The 11,794-nt window shown below is 55.8% G+C and overlaps 1 protein-coding gene across 1 annotated transcript; it reads left to right on the top strand.

Annotated features, from left to right (window-relative positions):
• The first annotated feature begins 8,824 nt into the window (after positions 1-8,824).
• Positions 8,825-11,559, top strand: KLF2 (KLF transcription factor 2). Its single transcript, XM_021668864.2, has 3 exons — positions 8,825-8,997; positions 9,230-10,043; positions 10,873-11,559. Exons 1-3 carry the CDS (start codon positions 8,923-8,925, stop codon positions 11,046-11,048), a joined length of 1,065 nt encoding a protein of 354 aa, XP_021524539.2. The 5' UTR covers positions 8,825-8,922; the 3' UTR covers positions 11,049-11,559.
• The last annotated feature ends 235 nt before the right edge of the window (positions 11,560-11,794 follow it).

Raw genomic sequence — 11,794 nt, 5'->3', positions numbered from 1 at the left:
GCTGGGAGTCATCATCCAGTTGCTGCTGTGATGTGACTGTAATTCCTCCAGTGTTCGTAATTTGTCTTGGAAGCTCAGCTGTGTTTTACATGATGTGTTTTCTGTAGAATTTCTGAGTACTTGCTATTGGGATCTGAGCCAAGTGTACACAATAGCTATTTGGGGCAAAACAGCTGGTAAAGAGAAAGGCAGCTTAGACTCTAGAAGAAACGTGGAAAGAATTCAAGGTTACTACAAATGTCCAGGGCCCAGCAGAAGATTGTAATCTCTCTATGGGCAGAAACGGGCCATATACTTCATCAGTTTCCTCTCTATGCCCAGCTCAGCAGGGAGCGGAAGCTCAATATTTATCTGTGGCTCAGACGAACAACTTCTCATTTCCAAGTTTCCTGAGCCCTTGAGGACAGCCTGGCAGGAGATGACAAATGCCAAGCTGCACAGGTACCACTTACCCAATCCCCTGTCGGTGACAGACATCACCAGTCAATCACAGACAGACATAACCAATCCATCACAGCACTGGGCCTGGCTACAACCTCATAGAATCTCTGCCAGCACAGTGCTAAAAGCAACTATTACCAACAGATTTGAGGAAAATATTCTGCCTCCTTGGTCCACATTTATAATACTGAGTTGTTAGGGGAGGATAAGGGGCCTCAAGAAAGAGATGACAATAAGATAATCACCATCGAGGCAGGGTGTAGTGGCTCATGCCTGTAATCCCAGGACTTTGGGAGGCTTAGGCAGGAAGATTGCTTGAGCCCAGGAGTTTGAGACCAGACTGGGCAACAGAGCGAGACCCTGCCTCTACAAAAAAAAAAAAAGGCAGTCTAGGTAGTGCACACCTGTAATCTCAGCTACTCAAGAGGCTGAGGCAGTAGTATTGCTTGAGCCTGGAAGTTAGAGGCTGCAGTGAGCTATGATCGCACCTCTGCACTCAAGCCTGGGCAAACCTGCCTCCAAAAAACAAATCATCATCAGGAGACATAAAGTTCCCAACAGGGGCCGGGCGCCATGGCTCACGCCTGTAATCCCAACACTCTGGGAGGCCGAGGTGGGTGGATCGCCTGAGGTCAGGAATTTGAGACCAGCCTGGCCAACGTGACAAAATCCACCTCTACTAATAAAAAAAAAAAAATTAGCTGGGTGTGGTGGCAGGCACCTGTAATCCCAGCTACTTGGAAGGCTGAGGCAGGAGAATCACTTGAACCTGGGAGGCGGAAGTTACAGTGAGCTGAGATCGTGCCACTGCACTCCAGCTTGGCAAGAGAGCAAGCCTCCATCTCAAAAAACAAAAAATAAAAAAATTAAGTTCCCAACTGGGAAGGAGGACAAGAGCCCACAGACACAGGGACTTTCCAGGGACACTTAGGGAGGAGGGAAGACACTATTTCCTGGCCACCTACTTTGCACTTGGGTCACATCATTTCACTGGTCACTCCAGAACCTTCGGAGATGCGCCTTGTACTCCCTCAAGAGCAGCTGGTGGCACAGGCTGCGGAGAGCCTGCAGAGGTTTTATTTTGTTTATTTATTTTTTGAGACAGAGGAGTCTCCCTCTATCGCCCAGGCCGGAGTGCAGTGGCGTGATCTCAGCTCCCTGCAACCTCCACCTCCCAGATTCAAGTGATTCTCCTGCCTCAGCCTCCCAAGTAGCTGGGACTACAGATGTGTGCCATTATGCCTGGCTAATTTTGTTTCATTTTTGAGAGTCTCGCTTTATCGCCCAGGCTGGAGTGCAATGGCACAACCTCAGCTCACTGCAACCTCTACCTTCTGGGCTCAAGCGACTCTCCTGCCTCAGCCTCCCAAGTTCCCAAGTAGTTGGGATTACAGGTGCCCACCACCATGCCTGGCTAATTTTTGTATTTTTAGCAGAGATAAAGTTTCACCATGTTGGTCAGGCTGGTCTCAAACACCTGACCTCAGGTGATCCACCTACCTCGGCTTCCCAAAGTGCTGGGATTACAGACGTGAGTCACCGTGCCCAGTTAATTTTTGTATTTTCAGTAGCGACAGGGTTTCACCGTGCCCAGTTAATTTTTGTATTTTCAGTAGAGACAGGGTTTCACCATGTGGGCCAGGCTGCTCTCAAACTCCTGACCTCAAATGATCTGCTTGCCTTGGTCTCCCAAAGTGTTGGGATTACAAGCGTGAGCCACTGCACCTGGCCAGGGCTTGCAGAGCTTTGAGGGTAAAATCACCTAACGTTCCAGGAAGGGCTGAGAATGTGACTTCATGCCCAGAGCCCTTTCTCCAATGTCATCATTAGCTGAGATGTCAGGAGGGCAGATACCTACACAGGCAGGTGCCATCCAGATAGCAGGTTCACAGGACAACAGCAGGAGAGGGTCTATGCTCCCAGCCCCCTCTCAGTGCCAATCACGCACAGAGAGATACCGCAGTGCCTGAGATCCCCTAGCAGGCCCATTCACTCAGCCCCACAATCAGCCAGCAGGTACTGTGGAATACTGACATATGCCGTCTCAGATTCTCATAAGGAAATTGAGGCTCCAGAAGTTCAGTGTGACGTTGCTTGCCTAAGGCCACATGGCTAACGCGACAATTAAAAGTTCATCTAGGTCGGGCGCAGTGGCTCATGCCTGTAATACCAGCACTTTGGGAGGCCAAGGCAGGAGGGCTGCTTGAGGCCAGGAGTTCAAGACCAGTCTGGGCAACATAGAGACACCTTTTTTTTTTTTTTTTTTGAGACAGGGTCTCACTCTGTCACCCAGGCTGGAGTACAGTGGCGTAATCTCAGCTCACTGCAATCTCTGCCTCCCGGGTTCAAGCATTTCTCATGCCTCAGCCTCCTGAGTAGCTGGGGTCATAGATGCGTGCCACCACGCCTGGCTAGTCTTTGTATTTTTAGTAGACAAGATTTCACCATGTTGGCCAGGCTGGTCTCGAATTCCCAACCTCAGGTGATTGGCCCATCTCAGCCTCCCAAAGTGTTAGGATTACAGGGGTGAGCCACTGCGCCTGGCCCACAAGACCAGCCCAAGAGACCTCATTTCTATAAAATAAAATTAAAAGTTCATGTTCGTCCCATGCACTGGCGGCTCTCTGCATTGGCTCTGCCAGCAAGACACTCCGCTGAAATGCTTCACGCTACCCCAGGAGGTTCTCGGGGGGCGGCCACTGTCTTTACATCACGCTTGTTTCAACAAAGCAGGTCCACAGCTGGGCCCAGGGGGACACAGAGATGAGTCAAGGGAAGCCGCTGTCTTGAGGGGTTCGCTGTCTGGAGAGGAAGCCAGGTGGGAGAACAGCTGGTTACCGTGATGTATGAGTTTCCTGTGGTGGCCGCAGCAAAAGACACAGACTGTGTGGCTCCCAACAATAGGAGTGTATTCCCTACAGTTCTGGGGCCCAAAAGTCCACAATCAGGGTGTCAGGAGGGTTGGTTCCCTCTGGAAGCTCCAAGGAAAACAGGGTCTCACTCTGTCGCCCAGGCTGGAGTACAGCAGCATGATCTTGGCTCACTGCAGCCTCCGCCTCCCAGGCTCAAGCAATCCTCCCATCTCAACCTCCCAAGTAACTGGGACCACAGGCATGCACCACCATGCCCAGCTATTATATTTGTATTTTTTGTAGAGACGGGTCTCACAATGTTGCCCAGGTTGGTCTTGAACTCCTGGGCTCCAGCAATCCTCCTGCCTCGGCCTCCCAAAATGTTGGGATTGCTGACATGAGCCACTGCACCCCGCCAACTCAGAAAGAATCTGTTCCCTTGGCCGGGCGCAGTGGCTCACGCCTGTAATCCCAGCACTTTGGGAGGCCAAGGCAGGCAGAGCCCTTGAGGTCAAGAGTTCAAACCCAGTCTGGCCAACAGGGTAAAACCCTGTCTCTACTAAAAATACAAAAATTGGCCCAGGTGTGGTGGTGCGCACTGTAATCTCAGCTACTTGGGAGGCTGAGGCACGAGAATTGTTTGAACCCAAGGGGTGGAGGCTGCAGTGAGCCAAGATCATGCCACTAAATTCTAGCCTGGGCGACTGAACAAGACTCCATCTAAAAAAAAAAAAATCTCTTCCCAGTTTTGCTTCTGGTGGCTCCGGAGACATCCCAGGCCTGTGGCCGCCCCACTCCAATCTCTGGCCATCTTCGCATGGCCTGCTTCTCTGTGTTTGTGTCCCTGTGTCCTTTCTCTCCTAAGGACACTTGTCACTGGATCAGGATCCACCTTAATCCAGGACAATCTCACCTCAAGACACTTCATGACGTCTGCAAAGAAATTTTTTTTTTTTTTTTTTGAGACGGAGTTTCGCTCTTGTTACCCAGCTTGGAGTGCAATGGCGCGATCTCGGCTCACCGCAACCTCCGCCTCCTGGGTTCAGGCAATTCTCCTGCCTCAGCCTCCCGAGTAGCTGGGATTACAGGCACGCGCCACCATGCCCAGCTAATTTTTTGTATTTTTAGTAGAGACGGGGTTTCACCATGTTGACCAGGATGGTCTCGATCTCTTGACCTCGTGATCCACCCGCCTCAGCCTCCCAAAGTGCTGGGATTACAGGCGTGAACCACCCCGCCCGGCCCTAGAAATTGCTTTTTTTGAGACGGAGTCTTGCTCTGTCACCCAGGCTGGAGTGCAGTGGCTCCAACTCGGCTCACTGCAACCTCCGCCTCTGGGTTCAAGCGATTCTCCTGCCTCAGCCTCCCGAGTAGTTGGGACTACCGGCATGCACCACCACACCTGGCTAATTTTATATTTTTAGTAGAGACGGGGTTTCACCATGTTGGCCAGGCTGGTCTTGAACTCTCGACCTCAGGTGATCCACCTGCTTCGGCCTCCCAAAGTGCTAGGATTACTGGCATGAGCCACCACACCTGTTCAAAGAACCTCTTTCTAAATAAGGTCATAGTCACAGGTACCAGAGATTGACACACAGACATTTCTTTGTGGGGACACCATTCAAGCCATTACTCATGGATTGACTTACTCACGGTAGGACCCTGTCTCTACAAACAAAAATTAGCCAGGCATGGTGGTGCGCATCTGTAGTCACAGCTACTTGGGAGGCTGAGCTCGGAGGATGGCTGGAGCCTGGGAGTTTGAGGCTATAGTGAGCCATGATCATGTCACTGTACTCCTGCTTGGGCAATGGAGCGAGACCCTATCTCAAAATAAATAAATGAACTATGGATCGTCATTATGATTAGTTAATAACAACGTATTCCTCTCTACTCAGTGACTGTCACAAATGCACCATACTAATGACAAATAACAAACTTTTTGTTTGCTTTTTCTTTTTTTGAAAGAAGTCACCAGGCTACTTTTTTTTTTTTGAGATGGAGTTTCACTCTTGTCACTCAGGCTGGAGTACAGTATCATGATCTCGGCTCACTACAACCTCCGCCTCCCTGGTTCAAGTGATTCTTCTGCTTCAGCCTCCTGAGAAGCTGAGACTACAGGCACAGGTGACCACACCCAGCTAATTTTTGTATTTTTAGTAGAGATGGGGTTTCACCACATTGGTCAGGCTGGTCTCTAACTCCTGACCTCGTGATCCACCCGCCTCGGCCTCCCAAAGTGCTGAGATTACAGGCGTGAGCCACCGTGCCCGGCCCTCCTTATACTTTCTACTCAATTTTTCTGTAAACCTAAAACTGCTCTAAAAAATAAAGTCCAGGCTGAGTGCAGTGACTGACGCCTGTAATCCCAGCACTCTGGGAGGCTGAGGCGGGTGGATTACCTGAGTCAGGAGTTCGAGACCAGCCTGACCAACATGGTGAAACCCCATCACCACTAAAAAAAAAAAAAAAAAAAAAACCTACAAAAATTAGCTGGGCATCTTGGTGGGCGCCCATCATCCTAGCTACCTAGGAGGCTGATACCAGAGAATCGCTGGAACCAAGAGGCAGAGGCTACAGTGAGCAGAGATCTCACTACTGCACTCTAGCCTGGGCAACAGAGTGAGACTCCGTCTCAAAAATAAATAAATAAATAAAGTCCATTAGTGTAGGGGAGGGAGGTGCTGTGAGTAGAGAGGCCTGCCGCGGGGAATGTGTTTGGTGCATTTCAGGACCCAAACAGAGACAGCGAGAGAGGCAGAAGGCAGAGAGGTGTCAGACAATCTGCAGGTCCCAGTGGGCGAGGCTCAGAGGCCCAGGGGACCAAGGTGCTCTCTGAGAAACCAGAGGGATGCTGTGAAAAATTAGAGGGAGGTCTTTTTTTTTTCTTTTTAAGACAGTCTTACTCTGTTGCCCAGGCTGGAGTGCAGTGGCGCAATCTCAGCTCACTACAAACTCCACCTCCCGAGTTCAGGGATTCTAGCCTCTCGAGTAGCTGGGATTACAGGCATGCGCCACCACGCCTGACTAATTATTGTATTTTTAGTAGAGACAGGGTTTCACCGTGTTGGCCAGGTTAGTCTCAAACTTCTGACCTCAAGTGATCTGCCTGACTTGGCCTCCCAAAGTGCTGGGATTACAGGTATGAGCCACCGCACCCGGCCGGAGGTCTTGGCCAAAACAAAGGAATGAACAAACAAAAACCCTCCCTGGCAGTTGCCCAGGCATCCGATATCCTAGGGGAGAAATTTCTGATTCCCTTAATCTTTCCATTATTATCATACAGGGAAACTGAGGCCCAGAGAAAGGCAATTCAATTTGCAAAGCACACAGCAGGCCCATCTCTCAAGCACTGGTAGAGAGTTCAGTGACACACAGGATGTCACCTACTTCCACAACAAAGAAAAGAGCCTGTGTGACCTCACAATAGCCATTTGGGGTCAGGTATTCTTATCTGCATTTCACAGATGGAGGAGGCAAGCCCAGAGAGGCAAAGCGACTTGCTCAAGGTCACACAACGCGTGCTGTGGCCAAGGCTGACTTGTAATCATTTTGGTGGCAACTGCAGAAACCAAGTTTGTACGCCACTTGAAGTCTCTGGTGGCTGGGTTTGGTGGGCGCTGCAGAAGGGACCCTGCAGAGTGCATTTCTGCAGGGGCTGAGAGTCCAAGCTTCCAGGGCAAAAACTGCCTGCACGCCTCACCACCTTGCTGCAGGTTCCACCTTGGGATGCTCTTCCTCCGATACCCACATGGCCCCCAGTGACTTTCTCACATTAGCTCACGTTTCATCTCCCGAGTGAGGTTCAAAGTCTCCCCATTTCCTCCCTTCCCCGCCCTCATCACACATTCACTTTCTAGTTCCTTCTACTGCTGCATTTTTCATTTAACCCCCTATGAGTAATGCCAGGCACAATGGCTCACGCCTGTAATCCCAGCACTTTGGGAGGTCAAAGTGGGCAGGATCGCCTGAGCCCAGGACTTCAAGAATAGCCTGGCCAACAGAGTAAGACCCCATCTCTACAAAAAAAATACACACAAAAAAAAAAATAGCCAGGCATGGTGGCATGCACCTATAGTTCCAGCTACTCGGAAGGCTGAGGCGGGAGGATCGCTTGAGACCAGGAGTTCGAGGCTGCAGTGAGCTGCGATTGCACCATTACACTCCAGCCTGGGCAACAGAGGGAGACCCTGTCTCAAAAAAACCTCGAATGAATAAACCTCTATCCTTCCCTCCGCCACTAAAGTGGAGGTGCTCTAGGACAGGGGGCTTGTCTATCTCTTGGTTACCGTGTCCCCAGTGCCCACACGGGGGTGGGGGGGCACAGTTATAACAGCAGTGACAATCCCTGGCCAGCAGGGATATGGTGTTGGGGACAGAGGGAGAGTGCTGCAGGGACCCACTGGGCAGCACCATCCTCTGACGGCCCCTGATGCTGGAGCTATGTTGGGGGAATGACTGTCATCATTGTCCTCTGAGTTACTTCACTTATGAAAGTCAGTAAAGGAACCCAGCCTGCCTGTGCCTACCCGACCTCCAACTTCTCCCAGCCCCCTCTGCCTCAGTTTCCCTGCACTTGACAGGCTTACTTGAGGTTGGGGGTGTGGGAGTGGGTGTCTCAAATGTCAAAGATTTAACATGTCTTGATGTTACCACACAAGAGTTTTGTTTTGTTTTTTTGAGAAAGAGTCTCCTCTGTCACCCAGGCTGGAGTGCAGTGGTGCGATCATATCTCACTGCAGCCTCGACCTCCTGGGCCCAAGCGGTCCTCCCGCCTCAGCCTCCCAGTGCACCCAGCTAATTTCTTTTTTATGTTTTAAGATACGGAGGCCACTGTGTTGCCCAGGCTGGTCTTGAACTCCTGGCCTTGAGTGACCCTCCTGTCTCGGCCTCCCAAAGCACTGGGATTACAGGTGTGAGCCACTGCACCTGGTCTGCACAAGCTTTTTTTTAATAGGGTGATGTGCACACGGTGGGTCCCTCTGGGAGGTCCCACACAAATGGGGGGCCCAGCCTCCCCCATTCATGAATCCTGGGGACCCCAGGTTTCCCATCCATCTAGAGCTCTGTGGACCCCTCTGAGGCTGGAACCAATCTCCCCTTCCGTCAAGGGATCCGGGCAGGTCGCCAAACCCGGTGCTCCCCTGAGAGACTCCGAGAGGCCCCGACACCGCCCCCGCTCCAGGTCCCCGGGATGCTTGCGCGGGCGGGAGCCCGGGGCGCCCGGGGGATCCCTGGGCGTCACGCCGCTGTTGTGGAGCGCGTGTTGACAACGTCGCCGGGGAGACCGGCGGGGGCGGGGGCGGGCGGGGGGCGCGGCCTGGAGGCGCGCGAGGGGCCGGGCCGGCCGCGCAGGGCCCGGGCCGCCGCAGTGGCCACGGCCGCCGCCGCCCGCCGGCTTATATACCGCGGCTAAATTTAGGCTGCGCCCGGAGCTCGTCCCCATCCGGGACGCGTTTCCGCCGCCGCTGCTTTGGCCCGGCCCCCGCGCGCCGAGCCTATAAGGCTTGGGCGGTCCCGGCCGCGGCCCGCAGAGCCGTCCCCGCCCGCCCGCGCCCCGACCAGCCCGGCCCCGGGCAGCCACTTACCGGCGTCCCCAGTCCGCGTCCTTCCTCCCCGGGTCCCGGCCATGGCGCTGAGCGAACCCATCCTGCCGTCCTTCTCCACTTTCGCCAGCCCGTGCCGCGAGCGCGGCCTGCAGGAGGTGAGGGCGGCGGGGGCGGCGGGGACCGTGGGCGGCGGGGCTCTGGGTAGTAAAACGTGGGCTGCGGGGTGACAGCGCGCGGAGGCGGGAACCGCAGGCTCAGGAGAGGAGGAGGCGGGCGACGGGGATCGCAGACTCCGGGTGGCAGAAGGCGGGCAGCGGGGGCGGCAGACAGCAACCCCCGAGCCCCGCCGCCCGCTCACACCCGCGCGCATCGCCCTGTCGCCCGCAGCGCTGGCCGCGCGCAGAGCCCGAGACTGGCGGCACCGACGAGGACCTCAACAGCGTGCTGGACTTCATCCTGTCCATGGGGCTGGACGGCCTGGGCGCCGAAGCTGCCCCGGAGCCGCCGCCGCCGCCCCCGCCGCCTGCGTTCTATTACCCCGAACCTGGCGCGCCGCCGCCCTACGGCGCCCCTGCGGGGGGCCTGGTGTCCGAGTTGCTGCGACCCGAGCTGGACGCGCCGCCGGGGCCCGCGCTGCACGGCCGCTTTCTGCTGGCGCCGCCCGGCCGCCTGGTCAAGGCCGAGCCCCCCGAAACGGACGGCGGCGGCTACGGCTGCGCCCCCGGGCTGACCCGTGGACCGCGCGGTCTCAAGCGTGAAGGCGCCCCAGGCCCGGCGGCTTCGTGCATGCGAGGTCCCGGGGGCCGCCCCCCGCCTCCGCCCGACACCCCGCCGCTCAGCCCCGACGGCCCCGCGCGCCTGCCCGCGCCCGGCCCGCGCGCCTCCTTCCCGCCGCCCTTCGGTGGCCCCGGCTTCGGCGCGCCCGGGCCCGGCCTGCATTACGCGCCCCCTGCGCCCCCCGCCTTCGGTCTCTTCGACGACCCGGCCGCCGCCGCCGCAGCCCTGGGCCTGGCGCCCCCCGCCGCCCGCGGTCTCCTTACGCCGCCCGCGTCCCCTCTGGAGCTGCTGGAGGCCAAGCCCAAGCGCGGCCGCCGCTCGTGGCCCCGCAAACGCACCGCCACTCACACCTGCAGCTACGCCGGCTGCGGCAAGACCTATACCAAGAGTTCGCACCTGAAGGCGCATCTGCGCACGCATACAGGTGGGCGGCGTGCACGGGCCCGGAGCGCTGGCTGGGGAGCGCGGCAGGAGGGGTCGGATACCCAGCGCGCGCCAGAAAATGAATTTAGGACCTCCCTTGGGGCGTGGCTCGGGAGGAACGGGCAGGGGGCGCACGCGTAGGACTCTTCGGGAGGCGTGGCTGGGGGTTGGTTGGGGGCAAACAGGAACCCTCCATAAGGAGGTGTGATCCGAGAAGTTGGGGTGGGGGTGCGCACGCTGAGGACGAGAGGGGCCTCAGGAGGTTGGGAAGGGCACCTAGAAAACCTCCTGGGGGCGTGGCGAGGGAGACCGTTTCAGAAAGTTGGGGAGGGTGAGCAAGCTTAGGGGCCGCTGGGGACGTGGCTCAGAATCCCCCAGGTTGAGGCTCAGGAAGTTGGGAAGTAAGCGTGCGCTTAGGGACCCGGGAGAGATGCCGCGTCTCAGGAAGCTGGGGAGGGGCGCAGGCTTGGGACTCCTCGGGGGACAAGGCTCAGGACCTTGGGGAGGGAAGGTGAGCTTGGGAAACCCGGAGAGATTCCGTGTCTTAAAATGCTGGAGAGGGTGCACACTTATGACCTGTGGGGGGGCGTGGCTCGATACAGTGGGGATTGGACCGTGAGTTCCTCCGACCCTCTGGGGGTGAGGATCCGGATAGTGGGGAGTTGGGGATATAGGGCGAGGATCCCTCAGGGGTGCAACACTTCAGCCGGGAGCGCTTCAAGGCACTGGTTAGGGATTGGTTTAGGGTGCAGGGGTAGCCAGTACTCATATGTGCCCTGTCCTAGGAGGGAAACTGAGGCTCACTCTCGCCCTCCACCCAACCCCTGCAGGTGAGAAGCCCTACCACTGCAACTGGGACGGCTGCGGCTGGAAGTTTGCGCGCTCAGACGAGCTCACGCGCCACTACCGCAAGCACACGGGCCACCGGCCATTCCAGTGCCATCTGTGCGATCGTGCCTTCTCGCGCTCCGACCACCTGGCGCTGCACATGAAGCGGCACATGTAGCCCGGACGTCCCTGCCCGCCTGCGCGCGGCCGTGGCGGGTCCCACGCGCCGGACGCGGCCCCTTCCCAAACTGTGACTGGTATTTATTGGACCCGGAGAACCGGGCCGGGCACAGCGTGGCTACAGAGGGCCTCCCTCGATGACAACGACGACGACGCCACCGCCCCAGCCCCCATCTGTGACTGAAGACCCGGTGGGAAAAGACCACGATCCTCCTTGACGAGTTTTGTTTTTCAAAATGGTGCAATAATTAAGTGGCATCTTCCTCCCCCTGGGTCTACACTAGAGGATCGAGGCTTGACGCCTTGTGAGAAATAACGGCCTTAATTTGTACTGTCTGCGGCATTCTTTTTTATAATATTGTACATAGTGACTGTGACGAATAATTGTATTACTGTACATAGAGAGACAGTGGGCATTTTTGGGCTACCTGGTTCGTTTTTATAAGATTTTGCTGTTGTTTTTTTTTTTAATTAAAAAAGTTTTGCATCTTTAAAAAAAAAAAATCACAGCACTGGTCTGGCTGCTTGGAACTGGGGGCTTGGGGCATGTGGGAGGAGGGGGAGTGGCTGGTTTGATGGAGGGCAGCCCTGCTAATCGTGTGTCGTGGGTCCTGCCTCTGCCAACACCGGGACTGCCAGCTGCTGTGCCCGCCTGCCAGGAACCTGTGGGTTTTTCTGTAAATTTAAACACTGCATTTTAGGACTGAGGGAGGGTTATTTTAAGGTTGTTCTTTGAGCCATAAA

The sequence above is a fragment of the Aotus nancymaae genome, unplaced genomic scaffold (assembly GCF_030222135.1).
Source record: "Aotus nancymaae isolate 86718 unplaced genomic scaffold, 86718_ANA_hifiasm-v0.15.2.pri h1tg000028l, whole genome shotgun sequence".
Taxonomy (NCBI): domain Eukaryota; kingdom Metazoa; phylum Chordata; class Mammalia; order Primates; family Aotidae; genus Aotus; species Aotus nancymaae.
Note: the sequence above shows the minus strand (reverse complement) of the source record. Positions and strands in the feature narration are given on the sequence as shown.

Excerpts from the sequence above, each read along its gene's own strand:
- KLF2 (XM_021668864.2), top strand. The coding sequence starts at position 8,923 with ATGGCGCTGAGCGAACCCATCCTGCCGTCCTTCTCCACTTTCGCCAGC. Across the intron at positions 8,998-9,229 it reads GCGAGCGCGGCCTGCAGGAG|CGCTGGCCGCGCGCAGAGCC; the intron begins GTGAGGGCGGCG and ends TGTCGCCCGCAG. Across the intron at positions 10,044-10,872 it reads GCATCTGCGCACGCATACAG|GTGAGAAGCCCTACCACTGC; the intron begins GTGGGCGGCGTG and ends CAACCCCTGCAG.